This window comes from Helicoverpa armigera, chromosome 2 (genome assembly GCF_030705265.1).
Source record: "Helicoverpa armigera isolate CAAS_96S chromosome 2, ASM3070526v1, whole genome shotgun sequence".
Classification (NCBI taxonomy): Eukaryota; Metazoa; Arthropoda; class Insecta; order Lepidoptera; family Noctuidae; genus Helicoverpa; species Helicoverpa armigera.
Window position 1 is genome coordinate 10,246,145 of NC_087121.1, and position 25,369 is coordinate 10,271,513.

General features: G+C 36.6%; 1 protein-coding gene and 1 long non-coding RNA gene across 3 annotated transcripts; one reads left to right on the forward strand and one right to left on the reverse strand.

The window, feature by feature from the left end:
* Positions 1 to 11,083: 11,083 nt before the first annotated feature.
* Positions 11,084 to 11,812, forward strand: LOC135118801 (uncharacterized). The gene is made up of 2 exons (XR_010277791.1): positions 11,084 to 11,361; positions 11,398 to 11,812. It is a non-coding gene; the product is annotated as an uncharacterized LOC135118801 (long non-coding RNA).
* An 8,464-nt stretch (positions 11,813 to 20,276) lies between these two features.
* Positions 20,277 to 23,400, reverse strand: LOC110382470 (ecdysone oxidase). 2 transcript variants are annotated; one of them, XM_021343074.3, is made up of 4 exons: positions 23,248 to 23,400; positions 22,887 to 23,024; positions 22,058 to 22,191; positions 20,277 to 21,876 (listed from the first exon to the last, which is right to left on the reverse strand). In XM_021343074.3, exons 2-4 carry the CDS (start codon positions 23,002 to 23,004, stop codon positions 20,362 to 20,364), a joined length of 1,767 nt encoding a protein of 588 aa, XP_021198749.3. In that variant the 5' UTR covers positions 23,005 to 23,024; positions 23,248 to 23,400; the 3' UTR covers positions 20,277 to 20,361. The 2 variants fall into 2 exon arrangements, with proteins under 2 accessions (XP_021198749.3, XP_049699695.2); XM_049843738.2 differs by having other exon boundaries at positions 22,887 to 23,006; positions 23,248 to 23,399.
* Between the last annotated feature and the right edge of the window lie 1,969 nt (positions 23,401 to 25,369).

Below are 25,369 nucleotides of genomic sequence, written 5' to 3' on the forward strand. Positions count from 1 at the left end.
CTAAGTAATATTATAAATGTGAAAGTAACTCTGTCTGTCTGTCTTTTCTTCACGCCTAAACTACTGAACCGATTTGTGTGAAATTTGGTACAGACATAGTTTGGAACTTGAAAAAGGACATAGGATAGTTTTTATTACAAAAAAATTAAATTTATTCCGGACATATAGCGTCATAATATCTATTGGTCAAACCAAAAACCTGTAGGTATCTGTATCTGTATAAACCCGTAGAAGTTCTTAGAAAAATCATCGTCATCTCCTGCCCTGGGCCCAATTTTGTTATTTGGTGTCGGCGCAGCATGTATTTTTCTTCCATACTCTCTTCTATCTGCCGTATTTTCACAAGTAACATACTATCTGGCCATGCCGACTTTCACACAATGCATATATCGTTTTTTGAAACTTTAGAAGCTTTTAGAATGGTTAGATAAATCTTTTAGCATAAAAGAGATACAAGATAAAAGTAATAAGTTATAGTTTAACCTCAAATAACCACGTAGGCGTCGTTGTAGCGTAGTGTCTTTAAGTAAACAAGAGCAAACTTCCCAAAACATTGCCAACATAAATCATCTTCTGACACCCTGTTCGTATAGTTACAGTTTACTGAAAGACCTTCATATTCACTCTTGAAACAGAACATCACCAAAAATGAATAGGTAAATGAGTAGGTAAAACAGTTCTTCTAAAATGCAGTGAAAAACCGCAGCAAACGACTCTTCTCAAAACGGGCACGAATATAATTATGCAGTTTCGCTAACGAGTGCTCATAATCAAGTGAAGTTTGTACTATTTTGACAGAATTGTCCGTCCGTACTGCTGTCGCGGTGAGAAGCATTTTAGGATGGTATTTTTATTTAGGTGTAATGATATCTGAAGTAAGCTATAGATTAGCTCACGTTTTCGATGCTAACTCAACTGATTAACTACCTATAATAACATATATTATCAAAATACAGTATATAACAGCCAGAGCACAGCAAACAAACATGCCTTTCACAGAAATATTGACCATGCTGGAAATCATACCGGCTATCAGATCGGCAGTCACGGTGACTACTACACTAATTAGGTAGTCGAATATAATAAAGTTTACGTATGTTTGAAGTAAATACTAACAAATTCACAAAGAAATATACAAAACACAACCAAAACCAGGATATGCGGGTGGCATAGTAACAAAAATCCCTACACCTTCCTTTTCAAAGATATTTGTTGTTCCAAAAAGCATCACATTTTGGTAGTGTTATCTACCCTTATTGTTCGGTACAGCCAGTGTTCCCCAATTTACATATCAGGATGCGAAAACATAGCAACGTACCTTACCTTCCCACATATCTGTATAGAAAAGTAACGTGTGCAAATGAGACTTGAAAAAATATGTATAAGCGCGTTTGGAACAAAAAAACCAAGTCTCACCAAGCAGCTTGAGGGTGTCTTTGTAACTGGATTGAGGAGGTCTTATAGGTAGTCGCTCCATGTAAAACACTGGTACCTACTCAGCTGCATCTGCTATGATAGGAAGCCAGGAAAGTAAAACAACTTGTAGCAGTCTTCACTATACTTTTATCTCTGGATCATATTTCATCAAAGTCCAAGCCATATTTCATTGAAATTGTTACAGCCAAAAACACTGTAAAATATCAACTTTCTAAGCTTACGTTGACACACACAGCCCGTTAACAGACATATCAGAATTTAATTTAAGTAAAGCTGGCACACATAACCCAAAAATAATGTAAAAAATGCAATGACAAAGTACCTGCCATTCTTGTTCACACATATTAAATTCTATGGCACAACCAGGAAGGTGGTTAAGGCATACTTAATCACTCCCTGAGACGTTAACGAGCCGTTATATTCAAGTTTAGCTGATAATTCTTGGGTAATGTGCGAAGTCGCCTTAACGATGTTGTATGACGTCATATTTGCTTGTGGAACCGTAATAATGGTACAAATATGGTTTCCACTTCTGTCAAAGATATTATATTGTCTTTACTGATATGTTTCAACCGCGTCCCGGGGAAATTGCTGCTCGTACCGGTGTAAAATAGCCTATGTTACTCAGGAAGAGTGTAGCTTTCCAACAGTGAAAGAATCTTTAAAAACGGTTCAGTAGTTTCGGAGAAGTTAGAGTACAAATAAACAAAAATCTTTCGTCTTTATTATATTAGTAAAAATAGTATATAGATTAAAAATATGCGTAAACTGTGGATTAAACTGTCGGCCAATAGTTGAAGTTTATGAAGCTACTCGTGAATTCCATCAAACTTTTTAGTCAGCAGCCGATACCTGACCGTAGTAAAGTTTGATGCATAGTTTTTACAAAATATGCGGATTATTTTTCCGACCCAAATATCGACCAATAGAATTGCACCATTCGACGTCACGTGGTACAACCTACATGGTATTATACTGATAATTTTTTTTGAATATTTTCTCTGGTCGTTGCTATGTCAAACTGACAGGTTGTGGCCGACATTTGGGACGGAAAAATAATCTCCCGAATACCACACGAGCTTCATAATTATCTGGCATTTCCGAATTCAAATACCCGATAATTTTGAAGCTCTTGTGGTATTATAAGTGAATAATATGTAGGTAATGTGTGAATAGTTTTTAGCCGGGGATAAATTTTTTGTTTGAGTGTTTGTTTGAACGCAATAATCTCTGCGGTTACTAGAACAATGAATTAATATGAGATGGTAGTATCAAACGGGGAACTGGGTTGATTAGGTCAGGTAGGCAGTCGCTTCTTGTAAAGCACTGGTACTCAGCTGAATCCGGTTAGACTGGAAGCCGACCCCAACATAGTTTGGGAAAAGGCTCGGAGAATGATGGTAGTATCAAACCGAGTCTCCAACCTTCAAGAATTTCTCACTTATTTCAATTCTAACCAATATGAAAATTATATTAACAGAGCCGCACAACAAATATAAAAACCCTTTTTCCTAAGCAAAGACAAAGGGCTTTATACAAAGACAAAAGGGCTTATGTAAGATTGTGCCTGTATACGTCAGAATCAGATGTTCTGACTTCTGACTAAGTCCACTTCGGACCCGGTGTTGAACGAAATGATAAATAAAATAGTGTTTTTATTTACTTTTCTATGTATTGAGGTCACGTACGTTTTCTGAAATTGTTTCGCTCAACCTTTTTTATCAACAATTCTTTTACGAAAATGTGTACGAAAGTATTTGATAGAAACTGTGGTTTAGTTACTTAGAGAAAAGAAAGAAAATTTTACTTTACTTGTTGCCTAGAAGAGATTTTCGTGGCAGTCATTTAGTTCGTTACATATGCTTATGCTGTTTTTGATCCAGGAGACCTCACAGGTGCAACCGCGAAGAACAGCTGCTTGTATCCAAACCAAACTAAGTATATTGCATACATAGGTTAACCACTCCATTCACATTATTTTACCGTAAACTGATACAAAATAACTCCAGACAGGAATCCAATTCACTCCATAGTCTGTATTTATCTAAATAAAAGACAATACCTCTGTATTTAAATGCTATCCAAGCGACGGAAAACTATTCCGATTGTAACGGTATCACTTAATTATTCGATTCACCTGAGCCCGCATGCCGTTAACTGTACCAATCGAATTCCTTCGAGTAGTAACGACTCGATTGCCAACTCGATTCTGTTCGCTCGATATAAAGGTGGCTTCATATACCACTGCATTGGAATGTCTCTGTAACAGAAGGTTCTGGTTATGGAGAAAGAAGTGACGAACGGAGATGTCATAAAGGAAATTTTTCTGAGAATGATCAGAGAGGGTGTTCAGAGCAAGAACGTTACGGGTTTAAATTAAAAACACCAATCAATCAAGACCAATCTTTGAAAGATGTGTGCTGTGGTCACTCATTCCCACCGTACGGTTGTAGAGTTGGGGTGTTTCGGAAGAAAAGGTCCAACTTGCGAAAATTCAGTAGGTAGGTATATTATATAGCCTATATGGGTATATTAGAATTGTTCAGAATTGATAATAACATAAGTATTTAAAACAATGGTAAATGACACTGGCGAATGTCAGCTGTCACATTGCCCTGGGTGGTCTATCACACATGCTTAATGTGCATACAAATGTATAGGTAACAGTACATATTTGACCAAGAAGAAGGCGCGAGACCTACCTGCCTTTTGGCATCTCCGCTCATCTTTCCTTCCTCCGTGGTACTTGCAGATGTCTTGTGTGCATTGATCTTCTCTTGTCTTGAGCTACTCAGATTCGTGTTTGAAACATTGGAAACCAGACTGAAATTCAGTCTTCAGTCAGTTTCTGAGGGTACGTATACATACATAGATTAGGGGTTTCGACATACATTTACGATCAATCAAAGACCGTCCCGTGCAGCAGTTTTTAGTCACGGGCTCTTGCACAGACTGAGATGAGATTCTTAGGGACGATTGTCATATGCCAGTTAACTTTTGGGTATATGAAAAAAATCTTTTGTGTAGAAAATATTATGTCAAACCACAATATTAATTCCTCAAATAGAAGTTAACTGATTATTGAAAAAAACGTTCTTAAAAATTTTTGCTTTTATGAATTAGTGTAGATTATAGAACTCTCTGTTTTATCTATAAGTTGAACTATTTTTGATGTATGTAAACTACACGTTGCAAGCACTTAAAACTAGTTTAACTGTAAATACAACCTTTTATCCTCCATGTTGTTGTAAAGCTCAGATAATTTTAATAAAATTTCTGTTGAGTGCAGTTTATTTTTCCACTACGTATATTGTTGGGTAGTGCTATGGAAAAATTATGGGAAATTAATCGTACGGGGAAGTACGTTTTGTTTACGACGCGAGGTTTTATTTGAATTGATTAGGGTCAACTTAATCAATCGTAGGAACTGATTAATATAATTATTTTTTATTATATTTATCCATTTATTTCAGCATCATTTACATTCTAAGGTGCTAAGTTATATTTATGTATGTATGTATACTTTCTTAGAGAACCTTGGTCTTCAAGGACTGGCTCGTAGTGAAAGAAAAGGGATTATTAGGGATGAAGCCTAGACTAATTACGCTCAATACTTTTTGTACGAAAAGCCTGTTGTGCCATAAAGTGATACAAAAAAGGCTTACATTAAATGAACGCCACGTGAATTTTTCCCCATTCTGTATACCTTCTCACATCACCTTGTTTGAAACACACATATGAGAAATATTTCTCGAAAAAAACATAGGTTACTTGCCTACTAATAAAAACTCCATTTATACCCCAGCAGACAAAGTTGCTGCAAAAGAATCACAATATTCCGTCATATATCATAAGTATACAGTAATTGTATAACGAAAAACGCAGTAAGAAGTTATATTACGTTCTTCGTTCAGCATCATGTCAGAGTAATAAAAATTTGTTTCCATAAATCAAATGGTTTTGCGTTTCAAGTCGACATAACGAGTTATGAAATTGTCTACTACTGGTATGGTGTTAGAGCATTGAACCAACTGGAAACGCAGTTGCTGGGCTTTGCCATCTGCGATAAGCATGTAAGTAGGAGAGCGCCGCTCATGCTCTTATGATCTGTGTGTCAAGTTTATGATTATATTTGTCAGTTTGGTCGTGTGCATGCGTCTCGATGTAGTCGAAAATGCATGAGTAGGCTATCACTACTTGTCGGGACTGTTCCGCGGCCCTGGTACATAAAGGGCTTCAGAAAGAATATGGTAGGTTTTAGTCAGTAAGAGTCTGACATTCCGTCACGCAGCACCCACAGCGGGAAGTGTCATTTGATGATTTCCCATAAAAAAAGCCTATCATTATTTGTTGCATCCCCTGGTCGCCCATCGGTTCCGGTTGGTTACATGCTCAAAGGCTGATATAACGTTTTGTTATTTACAGTATTTTATAAGGACAGAAATAATAGCGTTTTCAGTACGCGTAACTTTTATGAAGTGAATTTTCGCGGAACGGAAGGCATAAATATTTTTTTCACTTCACACGTCATCTTGTGACATTTTGTAAATTGAATTATCGGTCCAAAGAACCTTCCGTTGTTTTTGTACTTCTTAAATAACACAACAGTGCCTTAAAAGGAGAAAAATAACTCATAAAGTTGAGTATATAGTCTTAGAAAGTGTTTAAATATCAGACTAGAGAAATGTAGACATTTTAGGTAACCTATTTTCATCGAACTATAGAGAAAAAATTCTACAGTCACTTTTCAGACAAAATAAAACCTTTTTCGAAAGAATATCATAGATATGATCGTTGCAAACTGTAAAAAGGTTTACATCCTCTTCGATTTATGAATTACAGCTCTCTAGGCAGTTTGATCGTCATTTTCCTGCTTTTCACTTGTTATTGGGCTCAGACCTTGATGTTATGAGCAATTTCGATAATATTGGGGATGGCATGTTCTATGCTATTACTGTAGCCAGGCCTTTTAGATTTTGAACTGGTCGATTCTATTTTGTTAGAATTCAACTTTTAGGGTCTTTAATTTGTGAAAACAAATGCAACTCATTTGATAGTGCATTACATTTTGAGAATGTTAGGATGTTGATACCTAAACATGACAGCTTAAAAAAGGAAACAGGTCGAAAAGTAAAGAAATTTCTGAAAACAGGAAAAAAAACTACTTATAAAGTCAATCAAGTTTTCCGCAAATAAGCAAAGTTGAACCCTTTCCAATAAACATTCGTTCACTAAGATTAACACACACGATTGCATAATATCCAAACAAGACCATTCTAGCATATTTCACGAATTTACCCAAACTAACCAAAGCGATTACACGCAATTCCGCCTAATTAAAACATGTACATACAAATGTAGTAATAACCATTGAACTAATAAGCGAACTAACTTTCCGCCTACAAATTGAGCTAAATGAACCAACTCCATTTAGATAATGAGTTAATTTCTCTTATCGGTCTATAATTGAATAATAACCAAGTGCTAAGTTCTGGCGTGTTTTACTGTTTGTTTTTTGAGCATTTATTTTAGACAAGTTTATGTTTCTTCGTTCATTTATTTTATAGAACGAAGTATGTATATGTATATCTGTCTATAAATGATAAACTCACGAAACACTGAAAAAATATTGAGTGAAAATACTTTCACTTTGAAATAGAGAAATTCGTGAGAAAGATTTAAGAAAATTTGTACTAGCTTTCCACCAGCAAAAAGCATCCGATAGCCTTCCTCGATAAATATGCTATCTAACACTGAAAAAACTTTTCAAATTATCTCAATATCTAACCTTATCAGTTCATATCAACAAGTACACTCTTCAGCTTTATAATATTAACCAAATAAAACCATTAAACTCAATTAAAACCAGTTCAGGTTACTAGTAATTCATACAAACACGTGAAATAAGTTAAATAACAAATTCCTTCCATTAAATCCAGCAACCAAAAGCCACGTCAAACGCCACATATCTTCATATATCATGCTATTTAGGAATTCCTCAGACTATCCTCAAAATGTACTGCAATCCGTTTACAAATTGAAAACCGCATAGTGTTGCACTAGATTGCAATGAATGCCTTCTAAATGCACTGAAGATGGATGAAATAGGAAACAGTTGAATGGTTACGAAATGCAGCCAGTTTGGCAGCCAACCAAGGGTTTATTTTCTTTAAGTGTTCATCAATCAGGATGCTTTCAATTTTGTTTTTAGAAAAGTAGAGATTTTCTTGCGAAATAAGGTTTACTTATACTTACTGATATTCTTTGTATATCTTTTTGTTTTTCTTTATTTCATGTGTACATGCCACAACTTAAACTTTGCTTTATTTGATCTTTGCTGCAAACACTTTTAGGAAGTACAATTGAATGTGCTTTGCAGGTAGCTGGTTAGATATAAGATTGTGAGAATTGTGTCATTTCCAGTCTCGCAAAACCAAAATACATCATTCAGATTTGACTTCAATACACATTGTACAGAGAACGAATTTCCAGAAAAAAGGAAAATCTTAACCTGACATCATCAACTCTCTCTATTTCAATATTTTAACTACTCCGCAGTATAAAAACCATCTACCTATTTGTCATGGTTTATGAGATACAGCCGGGTGATAGACGGATAACGAAGTCATTGTAATGGGGTCCCATTTTAAGGGCGGAACTTTAAAAAAGAAGTTAAAGTATCACTAACAAAAATACAGGGTAACTAGTACACCAGTAGTGTAAACTAAAACTTTAAAACACAGTTACTGCCGACTCCAGTTACTTACGTTAGGAAGGCACTTAAGAACTTCCATTCTATGAATAAAAGATGCAGTACACATTAGCTTCGAACGTAATAGAAAACACTGTTTTATGTAAACCCTTCTTAAGGAAACTTCGAGAAAACATATTGTTGTATATGTTACCGGCCGAACCCGATTTTAGGACAAACCAGTTTTGCCTAGGCTCAACTAGTTCTTCCTATACGCGTTAGGATTAACTAGTATAGCCTAGTCCGAACTAATTTGTCCTAAGCCCGATAGGACGGACCAGTTTAGGCTAGGCAAAACTAGTTGATCCTGATATAAGTACGCACACTCTAGGATAAACTGGTATGGCCTAGTCAAAACATATACATATCTAAAAGTCTAAATAAATAGATGAACTAAATAAACTACTCCGTGTTTAGAAAAATAATCATCTTTATTAAACTATAATGATTCATTGTTATGGATAAATTGATAATACGAACAATCATACTACATATATGTAGCAAACTAACAAATAATAGGTAAGTATTTAATTAACTAAATACGTTATTAGGCGCGAGGTGCTCGGGGCGTGTACGTTATGCACGGCTAGGGCTGCCATCCGTCCGGGTTTCCCCGGATTTGTCCTCGTTTGAAGGCCGTCCGGGGGCCGTCCGGGCGGGGTTTCAAGAAGTGTCCGGGGAAAACCCGGACACTTTTCATGTAAGGAAGCACCTCATTGAATTTAAGTATATGTTAATAGTAAATGGATCACAAATTAGGTATTATTTTGTTTAAAAAAAATCGTACTCGTTCGGGGAAAAAATGCGATTTACGCCAAATGTCCGGGTTTCTTTAATGTTTGTCCAGGTTTGGCGAAATTCGAGATGGCAGCCCTATGCACGGCTAGCAATTAGACGCTAAATGCGTTTAAAACCACGCGACAAATGACGAACGGGGAGCGAGCGGCGTGGGACGTTCGGAGCATTCCCGCATGAACATGTCCTGACATGTTTGTTCAGTTACTTTCCGACCTCGCTACATTTGTTTATTATTTAGACTAGGCCATACCAGTTTATCCTAGAGTGTGCGTATTGATATTAGGATCAACTAGTTTTGCCTAGCCTAAACTGGTCCGTCCTATCGGGCTTAGGACAAATTAGTTTGGACTAGGCTATACTAGTTAATCCTAACGCGTATAGGAAGAACTAGTTGAGCCTAGGCAAAACTGGTTTGTCCTAAAATCGGGTTCGGCCGGTAACATATATATACATATAAATTGGTATGCAAATGTGTAGGAAGGTCTTGGGTAGGTCTCGTTGTATTTACTTGTAGCCAAAATTGTTAAAGTATGTTGCTATTGCTTGGATTCCTGTGCATAGATAAGATTTTGGCCTTGCAGCGCTTTCACAATGGCAGTATTGCCGATAGTCGGCAATTGCTTTTTTTAAGAATTTCTTAATTTCTATCAAAGTTTTCAATCGGTCTGATACCGGCTAAATACGTGATCTTTGCACCTAATGTGCGTACAACCATTCATCTTCATACTGATTTATGAGCCCTAACAAACTATCGGCCAACCAAAAGTTAGCAGTATACTCATAAATAGAAACAACAAACAAACACAATACACAAATATCTAAACAAAACTAATCCAGCGAAACGTAAATCTATTTTATCCGCAAATCCGTTATAATTACAAGAATACCTCGAAACCACTGAGAATCGTTAGTTATTTGGATTAATTAACAAAACAACTGTAAGTGGAACAATGGTTAATAAATTGTTTGCTAGCGCTGGTTAAATACGTAATTAATTGTAGATATACTACACCTAAACTGTGTTTGTATTGTCTGCTGAAAACTGTGGTTAAGGGTGAGTCTACAATGAGGTATGACGTCAGTGTTATCGAGTGACATACTTGAAACGTTGTCATGTTAAAATATTACAAACACAGTACAGCCAATTTCACTGACAGTTGTTTCAGTAGTAGGTAATACAAGGTTTATTGAAGCTGGTATTTCGTGAAACCTACTGAAGTAGAACGCGGTTCCAAGTACCTACACCTCCAATTTAATTTAATATTAAATTTTCATTTATTTATATTTGTTTCTTTCCTTCTACTTTTTTCTTTCTTTCTTTCTATCTTTCTTATTTCCTTTCTATGTTTAGGACTACTTAAAACATTTTAGAAAAAAACCCTTATCAAAATGCTGAATAGAATTATTTTCAAGCGTTGATTTACAACAAAAAAAAATCTTAGTAAACCACTGAATTAATTCCTATTAAATGTGAAAACTTGCCGCAAATTCTATCTCTCAATTCTGTCACTTACACCTAGTGTACCCCAATCTTTATCCCAACTGCGCCTCACAGCTGACAGTAACTACAGAGCCTAGACGCTCATACACGAGCGCCTGCATCCAGACAATTTGTGTTCTAATGAAAACAGGGAAACCTAGTGTTTTGTACTAACAACGCGGTAACTTTGCAGAATTGTACCTGCAAAGTTTAGAGTAAGATGTTCGTTGGTTCCTGGTGAGAGAAACGGGTGTTTGGGAATTCAGTAGTGGATTTTTAGGAATGTCGAGCTCAAAAAACACTTAGTCATGATAGCCTGAATGAGTGAACTATTCATGTACCCAGTAAGCGTCTTGTTTGGTACATAAATAATAATAATAGAAATATAAAAACATTTAAAATACTTTATTGTACGTTTGTCCGCAGCCACTTGGAGTACGCTTCACAAATATGGAACCCAAACTATAGCATATACATTGATAGGATTGAACGTGTACAGAAACGTTTCCTTCGATTTTTACAATTTAAGACACGTAAATATTCTTCCAATTATATTGTCAGGTGTAAAAGGTTTCATATGTTACCTTTACACGAGCGTAGGCGTATAGCTGATATAATGTAACGTTTAGGTTTAGTGGTAGGTAGTCTAGAAGGTGAATAATAAAAGAAGGAATTTAGTAAATGGTATAAAGTCTATATTTTACAAAAAGATCGGCAGAGCCGGGAGTGGGTTTAGAATAATCGAGCACGCGTTAAGTTCTGGCCCGCTATAGAACACTACTACCCTGTATAGTCAGGCAGCTCGGCAGCGGTCAGGCGGGGTACGTGTGCAGCGCGCTAGTAGATGCCGGACGCGCAGGTAGATGCAGGACACGTAGATAGGCGCGGCACGTAGGTAGGCACAAGCACGTAGGTAGGCACAGGCACGTAGGTAGGCACAGGCACGTAGGTAGGCACAGTCACTAGACTAGACTAGTAGACTGGGGGTAGTCAGGTACTTGAACCCCGATCTGGGGTATACACTGACTTTAAAAGTTATTTTAAAAGCACAATAGTTTATTAACGGTTAAATTATTTGCAATAAAATCGCGAGTTAAAAATGTACATAGACCAGTAGTAGTAGTAGACTGTATCGGCTCGCGGCGTCGTGCTAGTGACCGTCTCGCGATTGACCGCCGGCTCTGCTCGCGTCGCCTCATAGGAGGGATAGTTCGCCGAACCGGTTTCCGTCACCCGTCAACGGCTCACGGCTCGCGGCGCGCGGCCGAGATATAGCAAGTCTAGTATTTTTAAATATTCAAAATATAACGTACAACGTTACAGTACCCCCCTTTTTAGCGTAGGATTTTTCCTAGGAAAAATCCGCTGCTTTCGCTCTTGCTAACAACTGATCTAAGTTTCTCTTTCATTCGTCTTCATTCATAATGTAATCATCCCTCACCTTTCATTCTTCCTTACATTAAATAGCCGACATCACACTAGACATCTGTGCGTCAGCGTCCTTTCGACCTGAGTATTCTGCCTATAGTGCACAGAACACTCACCCAGTTCAGTCATGGCTGGAAGAGGATAAGGTTGAAATCGAGCGATTACTAACTACACATAACTATTATTGATAGATTGAATATTAGAAAGGATAAATACATAAGTTATATTTGTGATTTTAAGGCTTACTTATAGAGTAATCAACCGCTCTTGCAAAGGCTTATTTAAGGAGTTGCACCGCTCCGTAGAATACCAAAGGTGTAGGGCCTTTAGCATACAGAAGGGATCTATGGGGTAGAACCACGATCAAGTTCGTTTATAACCATCGGTGTAGGGCCGATAGTCATAATAGATTTAATACGATAGTAATACGATGTATGGGGTAGACCATCATCATATTATTATACACTATTGGGGTAGACCAATAGGTGAAAAATAGAAAAGGAATAGTTATGGGTAGTAGTAGTAAGTGGGTGTAGTTTACGTTATTTAGTTTAGTTTTTTAGTTTATATTATGTAATTTAGTTTTTTAGTTTATATTATTTAGTTTAGTTTATATTATGTATATGTTTTAGTTATATTTAGTGCATTTAGTTTTAGTTTTTTTTTTTTTTAAATTGTTATATAATTTTAATTACAGTTATAGAATTTAAGTTGAACTAAGAATTTATTCTTTGTAGTTTATTAGTTTTAAGTCCTTAATATGCCAGTCTCCTATAGACTTTCCAGACATGTCAGCTAATTCATAAACCAAGGGCGATTTTTTTCCAACTACTCGACATTTAATGAACTTAGGCGCTAATTTTTTGTTAAAATATTTATCTTTATCGCTCTGGTAGAAAGTTCTTTTCCAGACGATATCACCTATATTGAATTCAGCAGCCTTTCTGCGTAGATTATACGATTGCGAATTCCTAGAATGAGCCTGTAGAAGCGCAGCTTGTACTTTATTGAACACTGTAGATAAGTAACCCAAATTTTCTACGTATGCATCACGAGGTTCAAAAATAATGTTATCATCAAAGTCAGCATTAATGTAATGAGTGCCACAACTGACTAGTTCACGACCAAAGACAAGGAATGCAGGCGTGAAACCAGTCACCTCATTTACCGAGCTGTTAATAGCAAATTGAATTTTAGGAATAAGCAAATCCCAAACCCGGTGATCATTGTTTATAAAAGTTGATACTGCAGTCATTACGGTTTTATTATACCTTTCAACGGTATTAATATGCGGTGAATATTTAGGTGTAAAATGTAAATTGGGTATTTTATATTTGTCTATTAAGTTTTTTAGTGTAGCGCTAATAAATTGTTTACCGTTGTCGAGGATAATAGTAGATGGAATACCGTGTACCAAAAATACGTTTTCTTCTAAGATTTTAGCAATAATGTCAGCGGTAGCCCGTCTAATAGGGAAAAGTAAACAATATTTGGAAAAACAGCAGGTTACAACAAATATATAGCAATTTTGTTTTCTGGTCGGCGGCAGTGGTCCAACAAGATCAATGCTAAGCATTTGAAAGGGTCTATGACAAGATTTAGGTCTACCCATGTGACCCAGCGTTGCGTGGTTCTGATGTTTATGTGCTATACACGTGTCGCAAGAGTTCACTACTTTAACTACATCGGAATACATACCAGGCCAATAGTATTTTAGCGCAATGCGTTTAAAAGTTTTAAATATACCTAGATGACCACTAATAGGTTCAGCATGGTTTTGAATGATAATATCAGTCCTATATTCAGGTGGTACCACTTCTTTCCATTCAAATTCCCTAGCAAGTGGATTTAGACATTTTTTGTAACGAAAAAGTTTATTGTTGGAAATTTGAAAATCGAGAAAAGAAGTTGGGGAATTTAAACAGCCATTGTATATATTAAGATACCAAGGATCCGATGTCTTGGCCACAATATCATCCGTAGTGCGATTAGTCAAGGTACTATCGATAGCAGATACGGGAGTTGAACGAGATAGAAAATCAGGCACAACATTTTCTACACCGCGACGATGTCTAATTTCAAAGTTATATGCCGATAGTCGTACTCCCCAGCGAGCTAAACGACCGGTAGGATTATTCAAATTTAAAAACCATTTTAGGGCAGAATGATCGGTATAAACTATAAACTTCTGGCCATTTTCTACATAGCATCGCCAATGTTCAACCGCTAGTAAGACAGCAAGTGCTTCGCGCTCGGTCGCACTGTAATTGCGTTCTTGATTAGACAAGGACTCGCTCATGTAGGCAATGACACGCTCTTCGCCATTTATGTCTTGTGTCAAAACAGCACCGATTCCGTAGTTACTCGCGTCAGTATGAATTTGGAAAGGTTGAGTATAATCCGGACACGAAAGTACAGACGCAGACACTAAGCACTCTTTCAATTGAGTAAAAGCAGTATCAGCCTCCTTCGACCATTCAAATGGTGGTGCCTTTTTACTTTGAGAAGTTAATTTATTTAATGGAGAAGCCAAAGAGCTAAAGTTGGGAATAAACCTGCGATACCAAGAAGCTGCACCCAAGAACCGCCGAACTTCTTTTCTATTTGTGGGGGTAGGGTAGTTTTTAATAGCGTCTACTTTTTCAGGATCAGCATGTAAACCGTTAGCATCAACTACATAGCCTAAATATTTTAGTTTTTCTCTGAAAAATTGACTCTTTTTTAGATTTATTGTTAAATTAGCTAACTTTAATTTATTTAAGACTAGTAAAAGTAAGGATATATGTTGCTCGAAAGTTGACGATACTATAATAATATCATCTACGAAAACAAAAACTCTATGCTCAAATTCAGGTCCATAAAACAGAATATCTACGAGACGTTGTTGAGTAGCTGGAGCATTAGTAAGACCAAAAGGCATAGCCTTAAATTGATAAGTTCCACGGGTCGGAATATAAAACGCGGTTTTACATCTATCCTCTTCATTTATCAAAATCTGCCAAAAGCTCTTAGATAAATCTAAACTTGTTAAATATTTGGCGTCCCGTAAATTATCCAGTATTTCCGAGATGTAAGGTAGATTGTACGCGTCTTTTTTTGTGACGGCATTTAATTTACGGCTATCAAGACAAAATCTAAGCTCGCCATTTTTTTTAGGTGTAAGTAGTACTGGAGATGACCACGGACTCTCAGCAGGCTCAACCACGTCATCCTTCAGCATCTCATCCAGCTGTTCTACTAAAATTCGTTGCTTCTCTGGAGACATTCTGTAGTACCTTTGACGAATGGGAGCAGCATTCCCAGTGTCAATGGAATGAGTTATCAAAGAAGTACGACCCAGACCTCGCTCTTCGTATGATATCTCTCGGAACTGAGATATGATATTGTCAGCTGTAGTCTTCTGACTTGACGTTAGATGATCATACGACTGTAGATGTTCAGAACAATCTGACCCTAATTCGGCTAACTGAGCGTCCGATGAATTTAAAAACTTAATAGAATTCAAATGGCTAGGAAACAACCCAAATTTGCGCCAAAAGTCCATGCCTAGAATTAAATTATTTTTGATTTCTGGTATAATATGCACGTTTAAATTGTGCGATTGATTTTCAAATTCAAACGTTAAGGAAACAGAACCCATAGATGAAAGTCTTTGTCCCCCTGCAGCAACAAAAGTTAAAGGTTGACAGATGTTCCATTGGGTAAGGGAACTGAAATTCTTATCAAAATTATTCCCCATTATAGTAACGGCAGAACCTGTATCTAGTAACCCAGTAATAGTTTTACCATTAACCCTAACAGAAACATACGGTCGAGTGTAATCTGTTTGAGTATCACGGATTGAAGAAACAGTGTAGCAAGAAAAGAATTTAGTAACGGTACTAAGCCAATTTTCCCAATCACTTTTATCAAAATTGGAGATAGTACTGTCTCTGCAACCCGCGTGATTTAGTTTTTTGCCAACCTTGCATTACACTTAGGGCAATCAGGAAACTTCACACCCTTCGTTCCGCATTTAAAACAGATAAGAAAACGAGGCTTTTGACATGAACCCAAAGAATGTGTTTGAGATCTACATCTAGGGCAGTATACGTTTTTTTTATTGTTATCATCGTTGACAGGTGCCATCTCATTTACGTGTAAATTGTGATTTTCCTGCTGTGTTGGATTAGAAGTAGTTTTATATTTATTGTAGTGATTATTATAATTATTAGAATAGTTTTTAGAATAATTAGTATTAAAATTATGACTTTGTTGTTTGTAGTTTTTATAGTTATTATTAGAATTACTTGTAGTAGCTTGCTTCGTATATGCAAACTCTGGGGCTACAGTATCAGCACTAACTTTAGGTGGCTCACGAAACCGCTTGAGTCTAGATTGTATATTTTCATAATTCCTACATATATTCTGGAGGCTGTCAATGTCGGTTATGTTTGCTGAAGATGCCAGAGTGCTTGCATAACAAGGCCTAATATTATGCAGTAATATTTCCAACTGATCCTCCTCTGGTAAGGGCTTTCCCAACCTTGAAAACATACCACGCATAATAGCTATATATATGGTAATATTTTCTAGTTCACCCTGTGTACGTGCACGTATCTCTGCGAGTAACCTATAGTCATAATCATCTTGACTAAAATCCTGCTTAAGCAAAATGACAACATCATCCCAGGTTTTAACTTTATCTTTTACACAACGATACCAATGTAGGGCATCATCAGTAAAAATTTCGTAAGCGAAAGACAGTATTTTTTCCTGGGGAATACTCCTACTTAGAATAAATTCATCTACCCTCTGGATAAAAGAACGTACGCAAGTTTTACCCGAGTATTTAAGTTTTCCTATTTCTGAGAAAAGCTTTCGCTCGCAACTGACCGACACGTTGACAAGCTCTTTAATAGGGTCTGGCGAACTATCCGCGACTTAAGGCACTTGTGAAGACTGCATCTTAAATGACGTCAAATCTTTATATTGAGAATTGAAATGTGAACGGCAACTTTTATAAGCTTCAGCAACGTCAGCCGATGAATAGTCTATTCTATTCAAGCGATGATAGATGTGATGGAGTAAGGTTTCCGTGCGTGTAAATAGGTTTTTATCTAATTTAGTTTTAAGAGAAATTATATTATTGTGGGACTTTATTAAAGATTCCCTCACTGCTTTCAGGTCATCAAAAGGCTCTAGGTGAGATTCTAGAATGTCTTCTGAAGGCAAGGCTGAAGATAATTTTACTATTTGTCTCCTGAGTTCGTTAACTGAATCAGCAGCTACCCCTCCACGCACAGCGACCTCATACTCTAATTCAGCTTTTTGAAGCGATAAGAATTTAATAGTGTATGACATAATTGAAAATTAAAACCGCAGTTAGGAGTGTGTTGCAAAATAAAGACAAAAATAATAAAGACAAAACAATTCGGATGCAAAATCAGCACGTTTGTGGTCAGTCAACCATATGTGAAAATATATTTAAGGTATGTTAATTTTGAAGGTAAATGTAAAAATAAAAATTGGGGGGTAGAAAAATATTGACGGTAGGTCAAGTAAAAAAAAATGGACGGTTGAATTTAAATATTAGAGAAAAAAATAATTATTAAAAAGATGTGGGTAGATTCACATTTGGTAGGCTGTGATTAAATTCAACACAACTGACAGACAACCAACACCAGGACAACTACAAAATGCTTAGCAAACAAGAACTAAACACGGCTCGATATATTCTACCATTATTGGGCGCCACTGTAACGTTTAGGTTTAGTGGTAGGTAGTCTAGAAGGTGAATAATAAAAGAAGGAATTTAGTAAATGGTATAAAGTCTATATTTTACAAAAAGATCGGCAGAGCCGGGAGTGGGTTTAGAATAATCGAGCACGCGTTAAGTTCTGGCCCGCTATAGAACACTACTACCCTGTATAGTCAGGCAGCTCGGCAGCGGTCAGGCGGGGTACGTGTGCAGCGCGCTAGTAGATGCCGGACGCGCAGGTAGATGCAGGACACGTAGATAGGCGCGGCACGTAGGTAGGCACAAGCACGTAGGTAGGCACAGGCACGTAGGTAGGCACAGGCACGTAGGTAGGCACAGTCACTAGACTAGACTAGTAGACTGGGGGTAGTCAGGTACTTGAACCCCGATCTGGGGTATACACTGACTTTAAAAGTTATTTTAAAAGCACAATAGTTTATTAACGGTTAAATTATTTGCAATAAAATCGCGAGTTAAAAATGTACATAGACCAGTAGTAGTAGTAGACTGTATCGGCTCGCGGCGTCGTGCTAGTGACCGTCTCGCGATTGACCGCCGGCTCTGCTCGCGTCGCCTCATAGGAGGGATAGTTCGCCGAACCGGTTTCCGTCACCCGTCAACGGCTCACGGCTCGCGGCGCGCGGCCGAGATATAGCAAGTCTAGTATTTTTAAATATTCAAAATATAACGTACAACGTTACAATAACTACTCTCTTTAAAATAGCTAATGGTGAGATGGATTGTCCGGAGCTTCTCAGTAAATTAGGACTGGTAACACACACTGCACTGTTAAGGAACCCCCGCCTCCTTCATGTCCCACGGGTTAAAACAACATACAGGCAAAATTCATTTATGTTAAGAGCAAGCAAATCTTTCAATGTAATCTCGCGTGATGTTGTTGACTTAGATTTGTTCAATACCAGTGTTGCTCGTCTTAAGCGTTGTCTAGTTAGTAATTTTTTTATTTAACTTTTTTTTTATAATCACAGGCAATACGAGTTGTTACTATTTTTCCAGACACCAATCGAAATTTTCTTTTTTATTAGTATGTAAATCTAATTGTGAAAACTTGTAAATGGCCTTCAAGTGTCATATTATTTCTCTCATATTGTTTCCTCTAGCTGTAAGTTTTCCGAAAATGTTAAAATAAAATAAAAAATAAATTTAAACGCTAGAATAGCTTTATTTGGGCTCGAATTTGAAGGGGACTTCAGACACCTACTACTGAGAATATAAGCTCCCCTTAGGCATACAGTTGGCAGTCAGATCATCCGATCACCTCATTGGTTGCCGTCGATTTGAAAGTCCATAATCTCCAGTCGCGTGCGTCGTCCTCATCGGCCATTCCGTGATATAGCAAACACTAGAGCTTTTTGAAAACAAAAGTGCACGGGATATGGAGAATATTTATTAGGCTTCCAAGTAAATAATAAAAGCAATATTTTCATTTCCACGTACCAAAAGACGAACTCATCAATATAAACGAATTGAAATCTACCCACGTCTAAGTCCTAAGATTCCGATACAAGAAGAACCATATCGATTACTCTCAGCTAGGGAATACAATAGGCGGATAACCCGGAGTCGGGTAAAAAGAAAATGTACAATGTACCGTCCACAATACATTTCCGCTTTCATCAGCACCCTCAAATCAATGGAATATGGACAATGTGTCCAGATTGTAATCACATAGACGGTGATTTTGGAAAATATTGGGAGAAATTCAGAAAAATACTATTGGGTTCTGTAGAGTTGTGAAAATCTACACCCAACTTACAACTTACTTTACAAGTGTATGGAGGATTTTCAAGGATCTCATCTTTCTAATTCTTCTTGATATTTCAGAATTTTTCTTTACATAGGAAATTTTTTTCTTGAAATTATTAAACAGGGATCTATAAAACCTACAGGTACTTCCTTAAAATTCATGTTATAAAAAATATCAAACTGTACCCAAAGACCTAGCCACTCATCAAAATTACGATATTAACATGTAATTTCAACAAAAATATTTTAACTTTTTACGAAGTACTCATTACCCTATCACCGTCATGCAAGGGACATTAAAAAAACCTTCTCGCGCGGAACAATTTAATTACTGGGGACTTTTTAAGCTGGCACTTAAAACTTGGAAAACGCTTACGCGACTCAAAATACCTCGATGGAGCAATTTTCCAATCCCATTGAAGCTCAAGCAAAAAAACTAGCAATTTTCTCACTTACGAACAAAGCTATGTAAAAGTTTTCGCTGGCTACGTAAATTATTTCAATTTTTACAGTCAATTTTAGATTATGAAATGTTCAAATTCATTTATCAACACATTTTAAAACTTTTTTGGTTTTGATGAGTCTAATCTATTTGAAGACTATCATCATAATTCTAAGTAAAATTGATGATTGGACAGCATTTTCATAACGTCTTTATAATTAATCAAAGCGTACTAAAATGTATTTTGGTAGGTAACCTAGATTTCAAAAAGACTTGAAGAGAGATTATATTTTTCCATTATCCACAAAATGGCAGCCTTTACCGAAATTCAGACATAAAATCTACTTTTATTGGGCTATAATGTTTTATTGAAATGGGAAATAAACTTTCTTCTTTCTGGATTTTTTCATGAAATAAAATAAAAATATGTAGAGTTATATTTATTTTCATATTCAGCGACAAACAGTCCAATATCTAAGACATTTTAAGTTAGCTATATTAGGTGTAACTGTTTTACATCACTGACATCTAATTGGCTTAAAGTCTTTATCATCTTCCTTGATCATATCAGCAGCCTTCTCACCGATCATGATAGTGGGTCCCATGGTACCTCCAGCGGGCGGGAAAGGCATAATACTGGCATCAGCTACCCTCAGCCTCTTCACTCCATAGACCCTCAACCTGGAGTCCACCACGGATCCCATAGCACAAGTACTACTATAGTGATGTAGACTAGTCGACATACATCTCAAATAGCACTTCCAGTACTCCCTACTACGGAACGTATAATTCTTACACCCAGCCAATTTAGGATCTTGAAATGTTCCACCGATTTCTTTAAACTCTTTTGTATCCACAATTTTAATAAAATGTTCTAAAATTCTAGCAAAATCCTCTATATCTTCTTCATTGGCATAATAATTGGTGTATATTAAGGGATCATCGGTAAAATTGTTGCTTCTTAAAAGAATCTCTCCTCTAGATTTGTAAGTTTCCTTTCCTATTGTCGAATACATCATTTCAGTATTTACATCAGCTCCTATCATATTGTTGCAAATATCGTCACTGAAGCCATAAGTGAAAGTACAATAGGTGATGAGATATGAAGGAAAGCTCACATAACTGACCGTATGATAATCTGGGTAGCTAGACTTGTTCAAAGATACATAGCCAGTTAGCACAGCTGCTGGGTACTCGTAAGGGTTCCAAGGTCTGTAAGGAATAACCAACTTGCTCATGTTGAAAAGCATGGTGACTACCAAACGGTCTTGAAAATTCTTTCCAACTGGCAGATTGGAAATAGTTTCGATTTTGTGACTATACAAATGGTCTTTTGGCCCGATACCCGATAACATGAGAATTTTAGGAGAATTAACAACACCAGCTGAAAGTATGACTTCCTTTCTAGCTTTGACAATGATACATCTTTTATCATTAGTATAAGCTTCAACGCCAACAGCATTATTGAAAGCATCGAATATTATTCTTTTGACCATTGTGTTTTTCAATACATGTAGCCTTGGATGGTTTCTGATGGGAACTAAATAAGCATAAGCAGTGCTTTGTCGAGCTCCGCTGCCAATAGTGTATATTGGCTCAGTGTAACCCAAAGAAGTGTTTCCAGTTATAGCAGCTACGATGTCATTCCCAGCCTGACTGAATGCTTTCAAATATTTCAATCTTGTATCAAGTCTATAAACAGACAGTTCAATTTTTCCATCTTTGGCAAAGTATTGACCTTGAGGAGAGTTATTAATGGTCGGATCATTAAGCTTTTGAGATTTCTTTAAGTATGGAACAACGTTATTCCAGTTCCAAGTGGTATCGTTGACGATTTGTGCCCACTTGTCATAATCATATTTATTTCCTGTTGTGTACTGAATGTAACTGACAGAACTGGTTCCACCTAGGAGTTTTCCTATGGCCATATCGTCTCTCATAGGTTTGTAGCATTTTTTTGAGATTCCGTCGTCTTCTGTTTTATAGCCCCATGTTGCATCAGGTTGTTTGCTGTACAGCAGTAAACCTGGTAACTGAAAAAAAACACAGATAAAAAAAAAACATTTTTTCTGGAAAAACGATCCCATGCAAAGTAGGACTTTATAGTATTTCTATGAGATCATCAATCTATTAATTTATAGCTTGAACCATGATTATTTAATTATCTATCAACCATTATAGCTCTAGAACTTCTATATCAAGAGTGTAACTTACACCAGCATCTAGTTGAGGGTCCCCTCCAGCTTCTATGAGCAGCACATTAGTCTTATTGTCTTCCACTAGTCTGTTGGCCATGACACATCCTGCTGTACCGGCCCCAACTATTATGTAGTCGTATGTTGCTCCATCTGTAAAAAGGGTAATATATTGAATTAGGATTGTTTTTGCAATTTAAATTAAAAATCACATGATTACCTGAACCTTATTTATGATCAAAATTTTCAACTCCAAAGCATACAAACAAAATTACATGGCATCATCATCCTCCGAGCCTTTTTCCCAAACTATGTTGGGGTCGGCTTCCAGTCTAACCGGATGTAGCTGAGTACCAGTGCTTTACAAGGAGCGACTGCCCTATCTGACCCCCTCAACCCAGTTACCCGGGCATCCCAATACCCCTTGGTTAGACTGGTGTCAGACTTACTGGCTTCTGACTACCCGTAACGACTGCCAAGGATGTTCAATGACAGCCGGGACCTACAGTTTAACGTGCCATCCGAAACACAGTCATTGGTGTCTAAGATATACTTAGAAAGTACATACAAACTTAGAAAAGTTGCATTGGTACTTGCCTGACCTGGAATCGAACCCGCGCCCTCATACTCGAGAGGTTGGTTCTTTGCCCACTAGGCCACCACGACAAAATTACATGGCAACTGTTGTAAAATACGAAACTGTTTTTTTTTTATTTGTGTGAATGAATACATCAAGAGCTTACTAAGAAGTCGGTTAAAAAAGACTGTAAAATATTAATTTTAAAATATTTTTTTATGCTTTAACGGCTTAGGGTGTCATGTATGTCCTTCAAAAAAAATAATATTACCAAAAACAGTGGCCTGTTCAGGAAAGTGGTATGTGGTCAGCTGAAGAGTTGTCAACGCTTGGAGAGCACTCTGTATCTTCAAAACGGTTGACGCAGCATATGAGGCGTTGATTCTCATTGCTGGAAAATTATTTGACCCTGTAAAGATTTAAAATATAAATCACACGCCTGTGTATGGTTATTAATGTTTTTTTCCACATACATTTTCAATTTATTAGAGAGAGTATTTTTATTTTTTATTACATATTAACGCTTAATAAATTATTTTATATTATCTCCTACTTTTACTTCCAGAAATCCTATAAAGAAAAAACGGATCCTCAAAGGGGTTTCACCCGCACCCCATGAAAAGTTCGCGCACCTGGATTAAAAGTATCCTACAACCTCTGTCGAAACAATGTGCTATCCGATAAGCGCTTTAAATCCAAAAAACTCGTCAGCTTTATATTATCATCACTTCAACTCTAACTTAAAACACCTTCGTTAAGAAACTACCAGTTAATGAATAAAATAAATAAGTTTAAGTTGTAACTTAGATCAGTCTAACAAACTTCATGGTCTATCGAATTTGCTATCAATTTATAAAGAATATTCAAAACTAGTTTCATTTCCCTTGTGCATTTAAATGTTCAAATTTTGAGTTAAGCCAAAAATTCATGGCTGCATATTATCATTTGTTACGTCTTAAATACAAATTACATTGTAAAAATAAAATATAAACCACCAATAAAATAGCAAAGTTCACAGACCTCTTTTCAAGGTTAAGTAATCCCATGACAAAAGTGATAAATTGCACCAATAGTCCAGTTTTGTCTATAATCTATAATAATATTATAAAGAGGAAAACTTTGTTTCTTTGTTTGGTTGTAATGGATAAACTCAACTCAACGACTGGACCGATTTTAAATATTCTTTCACCATTAGAAAGCTATATTATCTGCGAGTAACATAGGCTATATTTTATCTCGGTGCGGTCAGTAGCTCCCAAGGGACGCGGGTGAAACCGCGGGAAAACGGCTAGTTTATGATAAAAAAGAACAAAAACCTAGTCTATCCATGATAAACTAACAGTTGCCTCATAGACCGGCTAGACGGAGTTCATACAATCCTTTTTAATAACTTTGCCAATCTGAAAATAACTACTGCCCTTGAGAAACAATTAAAATGTCTTAACAAAATGGAAAACTTATTTAACGAGAACTATAAGTTTCGGCTATTGTCAATATATTACAATGTTTCTCGCCGTCCAACCACAACAGCTTATTTAAGATTAAACTAACTAAACTCTTCGGAATATAAACCTTTCATTTGCCAGCTTACTGTCAAGCTCAAAAAATAAATGAAACTGAACTTCGAAAAGAAACGGATTAAAACTTTATTCTTGCCAATGAATAACGAAATCCTATAGTCGACTGTGAGGAGTTACAAATATACAAATCGGAAGATGGTTTGTACAATACCTGTGTATACAATAATCTTTTGTTTCGAAGTTCCAAAGTACACCATCCTATTATAGTAGGTAATCGTCTCAAGACAAAGGACAATGGGCACAAATATATGGGAACTGGTATACCCCACCAATAGGAATGTCATATATACCATTGGATAGGTCTTTTTATGTAGAACAATATTTACTATGACAGCTTTGCTGAAATGTTTGTCCGTTCTGAGATATAGATCAAAAACTGTGCAAAAGTTAGAACCAAGTAATCTATTGATAACTCAAGTTTTAAAGGAAAATCTAAGTACTACCAAGTGTAAGTCTTGTAAGAACTACCTGCTGTGCCCGTTAGGGTCCATAATTGTTACTATTATGTAGCACCAGCGGTTTCACCCGCATCCCGTGGGAACCTCTGCACGAACCCGGATAAATAGAACAAAGCTGTCATAGTAAATGTTGTTTCAGCTAAAAAGACCTATCCAACGATATATATGACTTTGCTATTGGTGCGGTTTCTCATTACGCCCAAAATCCAGTTGATACAATAAAAGGTTGAAATGCTACATAATAGTAACAATTATGGACCCTAACGGGCACAGCAGGTAGCACTTACAAGACTTACACTTGGTAGTACTTAGATTTTCCTTTAAAAACTTGAGTTATCAATAGATTACTTTGTTCTAACTTTTGCACAGTTTTTGATCTATATCTCAGAACGGACAAACATTTCAGCAAAGCTGTCATAGTAAATGTTGTTCTACATAAAAAAGCCTATCCAATGATACATATGACATTGCTATTGGTGGGGTATACCAATCTGCCCATTGTCCTTTGGAATCGGTGCAGCATGTCATCCTTCCTCATACTTCTCTGTGTAACGTCTTCCAAAATATCATCAAAACGTACAAAAAGAAGGTTCACCCTTCACCACTTCTTTCTTTTCACTGGGAGTCAAAAGTGGGGTAAAAATTCTCCAACTACCACCTACATGTCTGATGTCTTAAATGTTCTCTAAACTTCAGTACGAGAAAAAGCCTGCACC

What these genes read in the sequence shown, in the direction of transcription:
- LOC110382470 (XM_021343074.3), bottom strand. Translation starts at nt 23,004, where the DNA reads ATGAGAATCAACGCCTCATATGCTGCGTCAACCGTTTTGAAGATACAG. An exon ending in TGAACAGGCCACTGTTTTTG is followed by an intron (nt 22,192 to 22,886) that starts GTAATATTATTT and finishes CCCTTTTTACAG; the next exon opens with ATGGAGCAACATACGACTAC. An exon ending in ACCCTCAACTAGATGCTGGT is followed by an intron (nt 21,877 to 22,057) that starts GTAAGTTACACT and finishes GTTTTTTTTCAG; the next exon opens with TTACCAGGTTTACTGCTGTA.